Source organism: Parambassis ranga, chromosome 14, assembly GCF_900634625.1.
Source record: "Parambassis ranga chromosome 14, fParRan2.1, whole genome shotgun sequence".
Taxonomy (NCBI): domain Eukaryota; kingdom Metazoa; phylum Chordata; class Actinopteri; family Ambassidae; genus Parambassis; species Parambassis ranga.
Window position 1 is genome coordinate 8,660,620 of NC_041034.1, and position 17,293 is coordinate 8,677,912.

General features: G+C 41.1%; 2 protein-coding genes across 3 annotated transcripts; one reads left to right on the forward strand and one right to left on the reverse strand.

Annotated features, from left to right (window-relative positions):
- Window positions 1-953: 953 nt before the first annotated feature.
- Window positions 954-4,079, reverse strand: sdf2 (stromal cell-derived factor 2). Its single transcript, XM_028421483.1, has 3 exons — window positions 3,827-4,079; window positions 2,374-2,570; window positions 954-1,974 (listed from the first exon to the last, which is right to left on the reverse strand). Exons 1-3 carry the CDS (start codon window positions 4,059-4,061, stop codon window positions 1,675-1,677), a joined length of 732 nt encoding a protein of 243 aa, XP_028277284.1. The 5' UTR covers window positions 4,062-4,079; the 3' UTR covers window positions 954-1,674.
- A 244-nt stretch (window positions 4,080-4,323) lies between these two features.
- supt6h (SPT6 homolog, histone chaperone and transcription elongation factor) lies at window positions 4,324-17,169 on the forward strand. 2 transcript variants are annotated; one of them, XM_028420926.1, is made up of 37 exons: window positions 4,324-4,480; window positions 5,345-5,455; window positions 5,550-5,711; window positions 5,916-5,989; window positions 6,117-6,297; window positions 6,450-6,531; window positions 6,618-6,873; window positions 6,960-7,061; window positions 7,215-7,328; window positions 7,440-7,529; window positions 7,648-7,790; window positions 7,882-8,027; window positions 8,136-8,240; window positions 8,332-8,612; window positions 8,699-8,853; window positions 9,246-9,441; window positions 9,558-9,697; window positions 9,786-9,903; window positions 10,026-10,102; window positions 10,203-10,338; window positions 10,439-10,576; window positions 10,701-10,868; window positions 10,960-11,087; window positions 11,221-11,428; window positions 11,545-11,692; window positions 11,835-11,977; window positions 12,079-12,219; window positions 12,364-12,559; window positions 12,662-12,807; window positions 12,918-13,010; window positions 13,133-13,246; window positions 13,332-13,456; window positions 13,662-13,774; window positions 13,856-13,933; window positions 14,014-14,189; window positions 14,998-15,269; window positions 15,429-17,169. In XM_028420926.1, exons 2-37 carry the CDS (start codon window positions 5,356-5,358, stop codon window positions 15,619-15,621), a joined length of 5,238 nt encoding a protein of 1,745 aa, XP_028276727.1. In that variant the 5' UTR covers window positions 4,324-4,480; window positions 5,345-5,355; the 3' UTR covers window positions 15,622-17,169. The 2 variants fall into 2 exon arrangements, with proteins under 2 accessions (XP_028276727.1, XP_028276728.1); XM_028420927.1 differs by having other exon boundaries at window positions 4,329-4,476; window positions 15,429-15,621.
- Window positions 17,170-17,293: the final 124 nt, after the last annotated feature.

The window sequence follows — 17,293 nt, forward strand, 5'->3', positions numbered from 1 at the left end:
TTCATGATTTTCATGTTTCTGAAAGTTGTTTTTGAGATTTGTTTTTACCAAAACTTGTTTTTACCAGTTATAGATTGTATAGAGATAAAACTAAACACAGATATGTACTACAACCTTGGCATGCTGCTTAGAAAAGGAGAAAGAAAACAGCAATAGATACCAACTGAATGGATATTTAAAAATGCAAGTAACAAGTTTAATCTGTTTAATCTAAAAATATATCCATATATGTTTATGCAATAAAAACTTGTTTTGATAAAAAAAATATATGTGGGAACATTCCTTTACTCGTGAAGGATGTTGTGGGATTAGGAGAAAATCCACTGTGAGACTAAAAGGGCCGTAATCTATTACTCGGACTCCATCTTTATGTATGTATGTTGCCTTCTGTGTTGCTTGTCATCACTGCGGTGTCATTTTAAATGATAATCTTAAAACCAGTCAGACAACATTTCTCACTAGAATTGCATCATGCGGGTACTGGAGGCCGCATAAACACTCCCTCCATGCAGATCACATATGACTGTTTTAAGTGAAATGCTGCACACAGAAGCTTGTTGGAAACTGCATCTGAAAACTCATTTTAGCGTGATCCAGCATGCTATGGCTAGAGGTGAATTAACACTTTTGACAGCTTGTGTCAGAGAGAGGTTTCCTGTGGAGGAGCGCTGCCATCAGCACTTACTCTAAATCATGATAATTAGGGAGCATCGGTCAAACAGAAGTGAGGATTGCCTCAAAGCAGATGTGCCTGAACCCCCATTAACCGCCAGATAATGAACCAAAACACGACATTAATCGGACAAACAAGGCATTGTGCTCAGTGTAATGGTCCAGATAGACATTAACATCCAGCATTGCTTCCAAATACTTTTCATTTTTGGTGGATGAAATTAACTTGTTTGATTTAGGAAGGTGATTCCAGTTTAGACATAATCCAATAAAGAATGATATGCATAAGAAAACTCTTTAATATGAGGTATTCATTACAGGTTTGTTGTTCATATGAACCTCCAGAACACATCAGCATGAACACTGTACTTTTTCCCAGCACGAAGAGACTGCTCAAACAACAAACAGCTTATTTTTTCATGTCAATTAGTGCGGGACCATTTATATGAAACACTGAATCTTACTCCAAGAAAAAAAATGTTATTTAGTAACACTGTTTATCTATTGTTTGTAAAGAATATGGCTCACAAATACCATAAAGACCAATAAAACTCCAAATGTTTAACAGGCTCCACTCTGTAAACACCCACGCTTTTTAAAAGGATAAAGGCACAAATCTAAAAATGTATTTTTAGTCCATCAACATGACTTAAATGTACTGATCTGCAAAACTGTTGTAGTGTGACTATAAATACCACCTCTTATTAGACATGAGGTGTCACAAACTGTCATTAAGATTAGGTTTTATACAGTTAAACTGCACTTCTAATACCTCCTGTCTTCTTATACCTGTTAAGGCGAATTATAATGTTGTTCACACACTGCTGTCTCTTTGAGTGTAGCCACTGGATGTTTTCAAGTAATGTTTCCACATGAATGTTGAAAATGTCCACAGATTTTAAGGGAAGGGAGAGCGGTTGTCGGTACATACAAAATTAGAGACAGAGGTAGAATGAGGGGAAAAAAAATGGGGAAACAGAAGAGGAGAAGAGAAAGTAAAATTCAGAACTCTGTATGTGTGTGACTGTAGTCTCGGCTGCCTGCTGGGCTCTCACTGGGCTTCATGAAGATTCCCTCCATGGCCTTCCACAGGCTGTGCTGGCTGGGACTTGACATGGCATGAACCTCCGTCTGACCATGGATCGGCCGTCCATACTGCTCCCCTGTCACTGACAGTAGTGCATCAGTGGCCTTGTGACGGAAGCGAACTGCCTCTTCACGTTTCCACACGGATCCGCCACACTGAACTGTCCACTCGTCGAGGTGGTCGCCTTCCCCTTCTTCACCGAATGCGCTCACTTCCTGTGAAGAATGAGAAAATGATTAAATTCTAAGAGAAGAGAATGACACATAGGGACTTCTATTTTTGGTTAACTGGCTGGTTCAGAGAGATTATAGGAAGAGCTACCTCATTATAAACATACACTGAAAAGTCTGACAATTACCAAGTTTCTATCTTTTCACAGCACCCATCTCCCAGCTCTTACACTTTGAGCAGACAGTGTTCTCACACTTCCTTAAGACTGGAGAGGTTTAACCCCAGGCTGTTTGGTGAATTTCCTTTCCTGCTGTCAACTCTGATCTACTTCAAAATGTTGGTCTGGGTTTAATTAATGTTAAAGGGGACCTAAATCTACACATACATTGTTTCCAGACCTTTGCATGGAGCTACAGTGTAAGAACATACGTCACATAACCCACCTGGTTAGAAGACAGCGGGGAGGCGAAGTAGTGGCTATGAAGGTTACGGCCTGTGTTGATATGAGTGAGGCGAATGGTCTGCCCGCACTTGACCGGCATTCCCCGATAGCATAAGGTGTCACTCGTTCCACGAACACTCCAGTAGCTGTTACTGTCTTCCACTGCTGTAACCCCTGTGACAGACTGCTGGCCGCTACCTGTCTCACAAACACAATAGAGATGTTCAAAGTGAACAACAAGGAACATTCCATGAGTCCACTTTACTGTAAAGGGCAGAGCCACAGAGACATTAAATCTCACTGGTCAATGGAAAGAGACAAATATTTTTTTTAATTCCAGTTGAGTTACGATACGATGCGTGTTTAAAATTTGTCCACAAACTGAATTTTTCTTGCAAAATGAAGTAGTAGTTCAAAATTATTTGTGCTCACTGCTGACCACAGCACACACCTTTCCTTTCACTTAAATATGATCCATTTGTAGTTGACTTGAGGGACAGGAGGCTATGTCCAGGACAGGACTTAGACTCTGTATTATTACAAACTAGAAAAGTGCATTTCCTGAAGAAAATGCAAGTTTGATTGCTGCAGCTAAAGTATTGCTTTGAATGCTGATGTGAAGGATTGCTCTGAATTGCTGGAGAATCAGAGTAATATCTTTGTATGCCTCTGTGTGTCAGCTTGTCAGCGTGGTAACAGCAGAGGAGACCTCAAAAACCACTCCAACTTTGAGAGCCTGGCGTGCGGAAACGATTCGGAATTAGAAAATTCTGAATACGACTATAGATAGAGCAGCATCTCGTGAGCGTTTTAAGACTAAAATGGTCTGTAGCTTGAAATTTGGCCAATCACCCTCATTGAAGGGCTCTCTCATAGACTCCCATGTTAAAAATGACACCGAAATTGCTTAATATTTGAAAAATTATAATTTTTTGAAAAAAACTTGAAGTTGTCATCTGTGAGGTTAACATTTTGACAGTTGAATGGCTGAAATCATTCAGTGTATGCTGAAGATACGCTGCGCCAAAAAACATACGGAAGAAGAAGAAGAAGATTATAAACGGTATGCCTGCCTGACTGCAATGCAGTAAAAATATCATTTTTCTGACACTGAGAGAGAATAACAGGGTTTTTGTCAACTAAACTAACCCAGGAAAGTTGTGAAAGTACATTATATAGTTCCCCTAAATTTGAATAGACAGTCTGTAATCTGTAAGTATTAGTTGTCTGAAAGTGGTTACATTTAGCCAGGCGTTAACAGATTCCACTTTGATTACACACATAATGGGGTCATAATGAACTGTATTTCAAACTGACACTGATAACCTTTAAGCATAGAAATCAGTTGTTTAGTATTCTGTTCCAACAATACAAAATCAATAAGTGGTAGTAACAGATGGTCGTAAATATGAGTGAAAACACATTTATTTATGCTCTGTATTCAGAAAACTCACCAGATCCGTAGCGTACGTCGTGAGAGTGTAGTCTCACATTGTGTTTTATATTTAACAGTTTAATGACTGATCCGCATGTCACAAAGCTCAGTTCCGTACATTGTGACAGTCCAAATATGCATAATACTAGCACAAAAAGACCTGGTAGATAGCGTGGAAGAATAGCACAGTTTAAGTAACCCATTCCCTTAGAATTCCACGCACACGAAGCCGCCGATGCTCCTCCGATTTGCATTATTTTTCGCTACGTCATTAAAACCTTACAGTACGCTAGTGAGACGCTCTGGTGACAGCGCCCCTAGCGGCCTGGAAGGCTCAAGACGCGGACCGCCCTGGTCTTGTTGGGTTTTGGGTTTATATTTGCCAATACCTGGAGCTCTTCTGGTAACATCACAACATATACCCCTATAATAAAATTGGTTTTGTGGTGAAATTGTATTTTGTTGTTTCTTTTTTATGTAGAATCAAAGTAAACCAGGAGGGGGCGTCCGCTCGCTGCTGAGGGGGTTGGAAGTTTCCTCACAGCATCCCGGAATTGTCATCACGCCGCTCGGTCTCGGCCATTTTTACAAGTGCAAGCTCCGAAATACAAAACACAACATAAACCAGTTTTTACAGAGATTATATTCGGAGTATACCACCGCACTGAAGTGTGTAAGTCAAGTTTTAGTGTGGCCAATTACGATATCTTCACCATGTAGCTTAACTAATCGTCATTACCTGGCTAAAGTTTATACAAACGCTGTTGGATGTTGTTGTCGTTCTAGCTAATGTCATGCTAACACACTGGTAAAGCTAAAGCATTACCTAGCTAGCGTTAAACTGTAGCGTTAGTCCGAGGGTTTATGTGTAATTTCGATGACGGGCTTTTGGTACGGCCTACCTTACTTTACTAACTCATGCATTGCACGGCTTTCTTTCAAAATAACGTCAAAATAAATCACCAGGCAAAAGGTTGCTTGCTAGCTAACTAGCATTGCTATCAGAAATGGTAACGGTTGTTAGTTCATATCGTTAGAGGGTGTTACCGATGACAAAAGCCACGAAAATGTTGTCGATTCTTCACTTAAGATTTAAGATATCATGTATTTATCGTTACTCAATGTTAATTTGACGACAAGTAACGTGTTTATGCATGTTATGCGTCGATCTACTGTGTGCGCATTGCGACGTGTTTAGGTTTAGTTTTTGTGTAAGATTGGCCAGAGTGTTCTTGCAGCTTACTTGCACGTTACCACTGTTGTAGAACAATTTATCAGAAATATCAACATGATGTTAGAGATCTATAAATTTACAGTAGTAGCAAACGCTGATGAATAATATATATCTATATCCAGTGAGGTGTTAAAAAATATTGTTTCCCAACTTTAAAACCAATTTTCAGATGGAATTCATGGAAATTATAGTAGAAATTTTAAGGAGAACTTTGGTGTCTTATATTTCTAACTAGCATAAGAGAAAACTGTGATGTTTTGATCTAAAGAAAGCGTACAAACAGCATCTACTGCTTGTTTCCAGGAACAGCAGTCATGTCTGACTTTATTGAAAGTGAAGCTGAGGAGTCTGAAGAGGAGTTTGAGGAGAAAGACCTAAAGCCAAAAAAGACCCAAAGGTTCATGGAAGAGGATGGTAATATTTTCGATAGAATTCCTTAGCTCTGAGAATGTGATTAATAGTAGAGTACTATGATAGCAATGGTCACTTATCTGTCATTAATTATCAGATGAAGAAGAAGAAGAGAACACAGAGGACCAGGATGAGCAAGGAAACCTGCGTGGACTCATTGATGATGGAGATGAGGAAGAAGAGGCAGAATCAGAAAAAAGTGCAAGTGCAGCAGGGAGTGACTCAGAAGAAGAAGTGAGGCATCGACGTAAAAAGCGCAGTAAGTCCACCTGGTGTTTTTAAGGTTTTGTTATGTCATGAATTGATTTAAAAAAAGCTTATATTTTCCTTCATGATTTTAGTTTCAAGAACATTCACACCCCCCCCCCTCCCCAGTCCGTAATGTGGCATCTTTGCAGACTATGTAATAATAAATTATAATTTGAATCCTATTTCTTGTTTAAATGTCCTATCTTTGTTACAGATTATGATGACTACTTGGATGATGATGATCTTGATCTAATTGAGGAAAATCTGGGTGTCAAAGTGAAAAGGAGGGTAAGAATGGTTCATATCTGCTGTTTTACAGGTTTACTTTGAGCTTCACTTTATTTTCATATCTGTGTTGACTGCATAAAGAGGTTAAAGCAAGTTGTACTGAGTTTGGACCTGTTTGGTATCGCAGAAGAAGAAATATGACCGTGTAAAAACACTGGATGATGATGAAGAGGATGATGATGAAAAAGACCTAATCGCTGATGAGATCTTTCATGGTGATGGTGAGGGTGACCTGGAGGAAGGTGAGGCCATCGATGAGCCTCTTCAACAAGCAGATGATGACGAAGAAGGAGAAGATGAAGAATCAGGTTGGCCAAAAGGATTTTAGATCTGTGTAAAAAATAACAAAAGAACATGAATATAAGCATTATAATACACATTATGTATTCAAAAACTATTTGTCCTCAGGGGGCAATTGGTATTGAATTGATTTGTTTTTAAATGTGCTTTTGTTCCACAGACATAGATGATTTTATTGTGGATGATGATGGCCAACCAATTACCAAAAAGAGGGGCAAGAAGTTCTCAGGATACACAGATGCGTGAGTATAGAAGTTAATAAAGTTAATTTAGGGGATGCTGGCATATTTAAGACAATTAACACTACTTTGTGGTTATTCTTCCACAGAGCCCTCCAGGAGGCCCAGGAGATTTTTGGTGGCGACTTTGACTTTGCTGACTTTGATGCGGATGCTTATGACCAGGGAGAGGAGGAGGAAGAGGATCAAGATGAAGAAGGCTGGGACCGACCTAAAAAACAGACAAAGAGGAGGGTTGGGAGGAAGAGCATTTTTGAGATCTATGAACCCAGTGAGCTGGAAAGCAGTCACATGACTGACCAGGACAATGAGATCCGCACTACAGACATGCCAGAGAGGTTCCAGGTCAGCAAATGAGCGAAATGAGAAAATATCTATTCTTATTTTTCTTGATGTTTTCATTTTGATTTTGGTGATTTTTTTTCTTTTAGTTGCGATCCATTCCTGTTAAGCCTGCTGAGGACGATGAGCTGGAAGAGGAAGCAGAATGGATCTTCCGACATGGCTTTTCTACTCTTACCATCTCCATGCAGGTACAACTTTTCTCTCTCTCTGTACCTTTCTTTGTTTTACAGAGACCACGGCTGTTTAGAATTTCCTTTTGGTTCACATCAACAACTTCTCTAGATATTATTTCTCATTTCTCATTTATACATGTCTATCTTTTTCTTATGTGTTCTTATCAGGAAAGCACAGATTACCTAGACAGGGGAACAACCACAAACTTTAGCAGGAAAGGACCCAGCACAATTGCCAAGATCAAGGAGGCTCTCAACTTCATGAGGAATCAACATTTTGAGGTACAGTGTGCTCTTCTTCTTTCCCTCATTTGATGTCAGTCCTCATGCAAATGTTGCTTGTCAGCAAAATCAGAACATGATGTTGAGAAGACATTTATGTATTTTTTCCAGGTTCCTTTCATAGCATTCTACAGAAAAGAATATGTGGAACCTGAACTAAATATCAATGACCTGTGGAAGGTGTGGCAGTGGGATGAAAAGGTAAAGATAACAAGGCTTCTACAGAATTAGATCTATATTAGCAATACACAACTACACTTGATACACCCATCATTCCTGTGATCGTCATCATCCTAATGCAATTTTTTTTGACTCCTAGTGGACTCAACTGAAGACACGAAAGCAGAACCTGACCCGTCTGTTTCAGAAGATGCAGTCCTACCAGTTTGAACAGATCTCCGCTGATCCTGACAAACCTTTGGCTGATGGAATCCGACCTCTGGACACTGCTGACATGGAGAGGTATGTCTCATGGGCCGTATGTAATTGTGATTACACTAAACAAGGAATGATCAAACTTAAAATATGATCCCTTATATTTTGTTCCTTAAAGGTTGAAAGATGTGCAGACTCTTGAAGAGTTAGGTGATGTATACAATCACTTTTTGCTCTACTATGGCCGAGACATTCCCAAGATGCAGAATGCAGCCAAAGCCAACAAGAAGAGGCTCAAGAAGATTAAAGAACTGTCAGAGGATGGTAAGAGGGCTGTGGTTCATTAGAAGGACTTGCATGAAAAAAAATTTTAGTTGTAAATTGATGCAAGTTTGTGTTTGTCTGCCTTATTTAACAATAACTGCCTCTTAGGTGAAGAAGAGGAGTTGGAGGTAGAAGAAGAAGAACACAAAGGACCTGACCTGAAGTTGGCCTCTCGTAGAGACATGTACAGCATCTGTCAAAGTGTCGGACTTGGTTAGTCTCCTATTCTATCTTGAACACCACATTTTTGATGTTCATGTGTAACCACTTTATTGTGATATTTTCTGTGTCTTTCTCACTGCAGATGGCCTGGCTAAAAAGTTTGGATTGACTCCAGAGCAGTTTGGAGAAAATCTGAGAGACAGCTACCAGCGTCACGAGACTGAGCAGTTCCCTGCTGAGCCAGTAGAGCTAGCCAAAGACTATGTTTGCAGCCAGTTTAGCACTCCAGAAACAGTGCTGGAAGGAACCAGGTACATGGTTGCCATGCAGATTGCACGGGAACCTCTGGTCAGACATGTTCTTCGACAGACATTTCAGGAGAGGGCTAAGATTAACATCAAGCCTACAAAGAAGGGCAAAAAGGTATGGCGGTATTTCTTTACAGGCATGTAATACTAGACAGCAGGTACCTTTCTCAACACACCTTGTCTTCTGATTTCTTTCTGTAGGAGGTAGATGAAGCTCATTTTGCCTACTCCTTCAAGTATCTAAAGAACAAGCCTGTAAAAGAACTCAATGGTGATCAGTTCTTGAAGATGTGCCTGGCAGAGGATGAGGGACTGCTTACCATTGACATCTGTATTGACCTTATAGGAGTAAAAGGGTAAGTACAGTGACATCACTGTGAATATGCATACATTGTGATTGTTTTGATGGTGTTCACCTACTGTAATGGTATATTAATTATTGATCGCATAAGGTGAATTGTGTATATACACCTAGAAGTTTAATAATTCATATTTATATTTGCATAGTTCATGCACATTACTTGGTATTGATGAATTTATCAAACAGACACCGTCCCATTTTAGTGTCTACATTCTAACCTAACTTGAATGTTGGAGGAAGAGTTGTAAAAGTAGGATAGGTCCCCTGAGTGTCATTCCTTGAAAATTTAAGCTGCAGCTTTTTTTATTCACCTCCTTGTCAGAGGAATACAGGGCTTTTGAATTATGACTGGTAATATTAAGGCATTCGTTTCTGTCTTCTGCTCAGGTATGCTGGGGACCAGACATACTTTGATGAGATCAAACAGTTCTACTACAGGGACGAGTTCAGTCACCAAGTACAGGAGTGGAACAGGCAGCGAACCTTAGCCATAGAGAGAGCTCTCACTCAGTTCCTCTACCCTCAGATGGCAAAGGAGCTCAAGAGCAAACTTATTGCTGAAGCCAAAGAGAGCATTGTCCGGGTAATTGGATATGATACCTAATATGTTCACTTTAGTGCAACATCACTGCGTTAACATGATATAACCTTTTACCCTGAGAACTCATGAACTGTGTTGTTTTCCATTTGTTGTTGAAGTCCTGCTGTCGCCGGTTGTATAACTGGCTTAAGGTGGCTCCTTATAGGCCAGATCAGCAGGTTGAGGAAGATGATGACCTGATGGATGAGAGTCAGGGAAAAGGCATTCGGGTGCTTGGTGTAGCCTATGCACCTAGCAGGTATGTGCCCCGCAGTATTTCTTTTTATTTCTAGATATATCAATAGCTGCAGTTTTTTATGTAAATGTATGTAAATTTGCTTTTACAGAGACACCCCAGTTTTCTGTGCTCTGATCAATGGGGAGGGGGAGGTGGTGGATTTCCTGCGTCTGCCTCACTTCATGAAGCGGAGGAATGCCTTTAGGGAGGATGAGAGAGAAAAGAAGGTACAACTAACTAACATAACTGTACCCGAGTGTCGTCAACAGATGACCTTTTTGTCTTAAACATTGGTAATATATACTTAATTCATATTTGAGACATTTTAACACTCCTTTGGCATTCACAGGCTGCTGACATTGAAAATCTTAAGAAGTTTCTGTCTAGCAAGAAACCGCATGTTGTTGCTGTCGCTGGAGAAAACCGGTAAATTGTTTATTTCTTTTCCTTTTTTACTTTTTGAGCAGCAGTCTAGTTGGTTAGGAATGAGTTGAAGTTGAATGTTTAAAACCTGCCACCTATACAGAGATGCTCAAATGATTATGGAGGACATCAAGAGAACTATCAGCGAGCTTGAACAGGAGTCCTCTCTGCCTGCGGTGGGAGTGGAACTTGTTGACAATGAACTGGCCACACTCTACATGAACAGCAAGAAATCAGAGGTAAGTACCGCTGTCATCCATGCCATACATGGCTGCTCATAGTTTTCCTGTGTCCAAGAATACTCACTTCCTCCTGACTCTATGGTTTCTCTCTGTGCAGACTGATTTCAGAGACTACCCTCCCTTGCTGCGACAGGCAGTTTCAATAGCCAGGAAGATCCAGGATCCTCTGATGGAGTATGCTCAGGTCTGCAGTACTGATGAGGACATTGTCTGCCTCAAACTACACCCACTACAGGTAAGGAACTGAAGTATTTTTAACATATTTCACTATTCTTTTAGGTGCACTGATACTGTCTGATCTCAATGTTGTGAGATCACTGTTTAACCATTGTATTATATTTCCTCAACTTCCCCTTCAGGAGCATGTTGTAAAGGAAGACCTGCTCTGTGCCCTTTACTGTGAGTTCATCAACCGTGTCAATGAGGTTGGAGTGGACGTGAACAGAGCCATAGCTCATCCTCACACCCAAAGCCTGGTGCAGTATGTCTGTGGCTTGGGACCAAGGAAGGGCTCTCATCTTCTTAAAGTATGGATTTGTGCTGCCAGTACAAATTGATTTTATAGTATTAGATTACATTTTATTTTGTATTTATGTTGTATGTGTGTGTTTTCCAAAGATTCTTAAGCAGAACAACACCCGCCTGGAAAACAGAACACAGCTGGTCACAATGTGTCACATGGGACCCAAGGTTTTCATCAACTGTGCTGGTTTTATCAAAATCGACACTGCATCACTTGGGGACAGGTTGGTCTTTGCAGGTTTTTAGATGGGTGTCTCACATAATTCTAAATTTACAAACAAGTAAACAAATGATCAATGGTTTTGGTAGCTGTGAGGTTATTTTAAATCACACTTTGTTGTTTTTTCACACAAACAGTACAGACTCCTACATTGAAGTTCTGGATGGCTCTCGTGTCCACCCTGAGACATATGAGTGGGCTCGCAAGATGGCTGTAGACGCCCTTGAGTATGATGAGTCAGCAGAAGATGCCAACCCAGCTGGAGCTCTGGAGGAGATCTTGGAAAATCCAGAACGTCTCAAAGATCTGGATCTGGATGCTTTTGCTGAAGAGCTTGAGAGACAGGTCAGTGGTTGAGTTGTAGCTTTGATAGTAGCAATGTGTTCTGCATTCTCTAATAAAGTTTTTGTTTGAGATTTTGTGTCATCATTCCTAATGTTATTTATGTTTTGTCACTGTAGGGTTATGGGAATAAGGGAATTACTCTGTATGATATCCGAGCTGAGCTGAGCTGCAGGTACAAAGACCTGAGAGTTCCTTACAGAGTCCCTAACACTGAGGAGGTGTTTAATATGCTCACCAAGGAGACTCCAGAGACATTTTATATTGGTAATATACTCAACCTATACTGTCAAAGATCAATAAAATCAAACTATTTTTCAGTTAAATTCAAACCATTAGTACACTGCTTAAGAAACTGGTTTGTTTTCAGAATGTGTCTGTGTGATTGATAAGCCCTTTTTTTTTCTAGGTAAGCTGATCACCAGCGTTGTTACTGGTATTGCTCACCGGCGGCCTCAGGGAGAGAGTTACGACCAGGCCATCCGTAATGATTCTACAGGCCTGTGGCAGTGTCCCTTCTGCCAGCAGGACAATTTCCCTGAACTGAGCGAGGTACTAAAAACCAGAGTTCTCTTCTTTTGACACCTCACTGGGCTGAAAAGATGAGATGCCGAGAACTTAACACACTGTGGTATTTCCCGCTTTTGCATTAGGTGTGGAATCACTTTGACAGTGGATCGTGTCCTGGTCAGGCCATCGGAGTGCGGAGCAGACTGGATAATGGTGTCCAGGGATTCATTCCCACCAAGTTTCTCAGTGACAAAGTGGTCAAACACCCTGAAGAGAGGGTGAAGGTGAGGTGTTGACATGCTTTCCTGACACCTTAAAGTTTTCCATATTTTTAATTAGTTTGGATCATTTAATTTATGTTGCTCTGTTGTCTCATTGTTGTCCTAGTCATACATAACATCTGATTGTTTGTCCCATTCTTTCTTTAGGTGGGCATGACGGTTCACTGCCGCATCATGAAAATTGATATAGAAAAATTCAGTGTTGACCTCACGTGCCGCACTTCAGATCTGATGGACAGGGCCAACGAATGGAAGCTTCCCAAGGACAGCTACTATGACTTTGATACAGAGACTGAAGACCAAAAACAGGAGGAGGAATTCAAAAAGAAACAACAGCGAACACGTGAGTATAACGCAGAAGTTAAGATTTTATCAAAAGTACTAAAGTTTGCAAGTTTGTAATTTACATCATCAATCCTTATGCCATTAATCTCTGTCTCCTCAGCATATATAAAGCGTGTGATTGCCCACCCCAACTTCCACAATATCAGCTTCAACCAGGCAGAAAAGATGATGGAGACCCTGGACCAGGGAGACTTGATCATCCGACCCAGCAGCAAAGGAGAGAACCATCTTACCGTCACTTGGAAAGTAAGAAACAGACACAGGGGTACAATGGGTTAATATTTGGCCATTAAAAAATGTATGTGGTGTTGGCACTTTTTACATATCCGTGCCTGTTTCTGTGTGTTGTTTTCTAGGTGGCTGATGGTATCTACCAGCATGTGGATGTGAGAGAGGAAGGCAAAGAAAATGCTTTCAGCCTGGGGCACACTCTCTGGATCAACAATGAGGTAAGTTCCTCTTTAGTGGATAGTAATTGTCTCCTTCATTATCAAGAAACATGGAAGTTAAAGGGTTATTCCAGCTGCTGTCACTTTTTAAAGAGCTTTTTTAAAAAAAACAAATTCTGCAGGAGTTTGAAGATCTGGATGAAATCACGGCTCGATACATTCAGCCAATGGCTTCATTTGCACGGGATCTGCTCGGGCACAAGTACTTTCAGGAGTGCAATGGAGGAAACAAAGAGGTACTGATTTTCTGTCCTAAGTCTTCTTTTGTCTTTTATTCTGCTGCACCTCTCATACCTGCTTTTATCTCACTCTCTTTGATAGAAAATGGAGGAGTTGTTGGTCAGAACAAAGAGGGAGAAGCCCACATTTATTCCTTACTTCATTTCAGCATGTAAAGATCTGCCTGGAAAATTCATACTGGGCTACCAGCCTCGAGGAAAACCTCGGTGAGCACCAATGTTTTTCGTTGTTTTCTGAATGCTCTGAACTGTGAAGCTGACTTAAAAGAGGTTGACAGGCTCATTTTTTCAGTCATGTTTTTTTGTCAGCCTTTTCCTCAACACAGTTCTGATCTACATCATGCACAATGGCTCCAGACATTTTTTATCAGAAGTGTTCTGGTGATTGACAGCAACTTTTTCCCCTCCTCAGGATTGAGTATGTGACTATCACCCCAGATGGCTTTCGCTACCGATCACAGATATTTCCTACAGTAAATGGACTATTCCGTTGGTTCAAGGACCATTATCAAGAGCCTGTGCCAGGTATTGCTACATGCTTTAAACATTAGTAGTTTATAGCTGGAAAGATATTGTGGGTCCTAATATTTTCTCCCCCTCTAAAAGGTGTCACTCCCAGTAACAGCAGCCGAACAAGGACACCGGCGTCCCTGAATGCCACCCCAGCCAATATCAATATTGCTGGTGAGTCCCTACTCTCAATCACACACAGTTTGTGGTACATTTCATTTCATTGTTTCTAATATACTTCTTCCTTTTTACAGACTTGACGCGAGCTGTCAACTCTCTCCCACGCAACATGACATCGCAGATGTTCAATGCCATCGCAGCAGTCACAGGCCAGGGCCAGAACCCCAACACCACTCCTGCACAGTGGGGATCCAGCCAATATGGCTACGGTGGCAGCACGGGAGGAGGAGGGAGCTCTTCTGCTTATCATGTGAGGGCAGATTTTAATATAAACAGATACTGTGGACATGTACTGTGAAAGAGGTCATTTTAGAGGTACAGGTTTTAGGTTTTAATAGGAGATGACAAACAAACGGCCTGATTCCTGATTGGAAACACTACACCAGCTGTTCTGGTGTACTATGTGTGCTACACAGAATTTAATAATGTGTTTAATAGTCAGCTGTAATTGTCTGTGTAAGAATCAAACTTAATACCTTGTGGAAAAAGGTTAATGATCCAACTGCAGAGATCAGATATTGGGCCAATCAAGGCACTTTACCAGCTATCTAATAGCCTAATGAGCACAAACCTTAACCTTGATCCTTTGTTTTATGTCAGCTTTCACACAGGTGTCAAATGAAGAGCAAGTGTGGCAAGGGGAGGCTAAAATATCCTCTTCCTTAAAGCAGTGATGGTCTTTTGAGATAGAGATTGAAAGAGAGAGAGGGAGCACCTTTAGTCAAGAGAGAGTAGTAAATAATAAATAAAATGTTATCAACAGGTTGTTTTACATCACGTTCTGAAACACAAACACATTTTCACCTCCAAACAACCCTGCAGAAAGGTGCAGAATGGTTGGATGTTTTGTGAATACAGCAGAAGGGCAGTTTAGATTTAGGAAAAACTGTTCAGTTGTTGAGTATATAGATCAGAATCCTCAGGGCTGCTTATGGTGCTTTTCTGATTTTTTTTTTCCAGTCTCAAACTAGCAAGTTTGAGGTGGTCTTAAGTCATTTCAAGAGACAACTTGCATACCTGCAGATCAATTTTCTTTACTAATACTTCCTTCTCTGCAGGTGTTCGCCACACCTCAGCAGCCAATGGCAACGCCTCTGATGACACCCAGCTACTCCTACACCACACCGAGCCAGCAGGCCCTGGGCACACCTCAGTATCCTGGCTCCACCCCCCAGTCATCACACTCACACGCGCACGCCCATGCACACGGAAGCCACATGTCACATCACAGTCATCACGGCCATCACAGCAGTCACCATGGCCACTCGTCCGGCACGCCATCGTCTTCTACCTCGTCCAGAGGAAGGACACCACAGCAACAGCAACCAAAGTATGTACAGCAGTTTATGTTGTCTTGTTGTATTTGTGTGATTTAGAAATTTCCTTTGTGCATTCTTTATTCACAGCATGTTGGTGGTTTTTGACCACTAGGTGGTGTTAGTTAAACAGTTTATTAAACCACCTCCCTCTCTGTCCTCCTCTTTTGTAGGCCAAGCAGCAGCAATTCTTCTGCAGTAGACTGGGGCAAGATGGCTGAGCAGTGGCTGAAGGAGAAAGAGGCAGAGGGCCGGAAAAAAGCCCAGAGGATGACGCCACGACCATCACCCAGTCCCATGATCGAGAGCACACCCATGTCCATCGCTGGAGACGCCACACCCCTACTGGATGAAATGGACCGATAAGACACAGAGGGGGGCATTGCTGTGGCCCCCCTACACAACCTCATTCTTTGTACTTCTCCACCCGGATAACCCTTCACCCTTTTTTCCCCCCTCCCAACCCTTGTCGTCTAGCTGCCCTCTCCAGCCATTCATATGATCTTTTCACCTCCTGATGTTGTAGCTTCAGTAATCCATCAGGTGTCATGGCTCTAGTTCTCTCATGTTTCTCACCTCCAGTCAGTCAGTCTGCTCTGGCTGCATAGTATTTTGTATAGTCTGAATAACACTGTATATGTCATGCAGAAAGTCAGTACGACTAAAAAAATATCTGACAGCCGAAATGGACCTACACAGACTTTAAGATAAAAGCTGTCCCACTCTTTGTTTTTGTGATTGGTTTTAGTTTAATCTATGAATGGTTTTGAGAGAGAGGAACACCTTTCCTTCGTTACAGTCAGTGGAGTTTTGCAGGTAGTTGCCAAAAGATCGCTTGGCCAAGCCAATCATTTTTGTATGGAATGCATGAGAATGAATAAAGACTGTTTTTTTTTTCTGTCTGAACTTTAAGATTCTTCACATCTGTCAAAGCAAACACAGCAACTCAGTGTGAGAGGGACATTTAAAAAGCAAGCAGTCAGACATGGGCTGTTGCTAATTGTCTCCACCAAATGCTGTATTATGATCAGCTGACTGTATTTTGGCACCTGTAGATAGCCTCTAATGTATTGTTGACTCTCTTTGGCTTGTTCTGTGTGTGTGTGTGAGATTGTGCCACATTAATAAGCCAGTGCAGGAGTGGTTATACATTTTAAAGCAGTTGGTTATTGGTTAATTTAGGGGCTTGGTTACTCAAAGCTGAACCTTGTATTTCTTAAATATTCACGTCACTGATCATTTCAGTCCTGACATTGGGCTCTGTTGTTTGCCACCTTGTAGAAGAAGTATGTGATCTCCCACTGCTGCTGTATCTTGGCCTGAGACAGTATTGATTTTTCCCACTGAATATCAGCAAACAGCATTTTTCACAGCTGTGACAGTAAAATTCAGATGTTTCAGTGGATGAGCAGTTTTTCTAACCGTAACACTATCAGGAGAAGACTCTGTCATACCGACACCCACTGTCTTTATATTCCTTACTCTGTATCATACTCTGAACTGCACGCAGTTATTTCAATGGAATGAATATAATATTAAAAAAAAATACATTTTTGTGATTGTCATGTGGTGGTTTCGGGCCACGCTGCTTCCCTCTTTGACTGGCGCATTCACTTTTATTTCTGCTGTGTCTCTGTGTCACAGTACCAGCCGTGATAATGGTGTGTTTTATTTTGCTGTGTGCTAAGCATCGTGCATCCATAATATACATATTGTTTTGAATAATCATGGCTTTTGAGTAAACATTCTGGCTTGTACATCTCTCTTGCCAGGTTTTAAGATGTTGCATCTGTCTCAGCAAGACTGTGATTGGTTGTCAGCAGTAGTCGTTGTAATGGGGATGAAGTGATGTTTCTGGCACTGCTGACGACCTTTTCTACCTGTGATCCCTTTAATAAAAGTGTTCATAGTAAACCCTTTGTCTTTCACGCGAGCTAATTTGGTAAACAAACAAGAGTGACTAGACATATGACGTTAGTGTTGAAATGTGATTAGCTGGGAACTGAATGTGAGGAATTTTGATGCTGTCTAGTGTGTT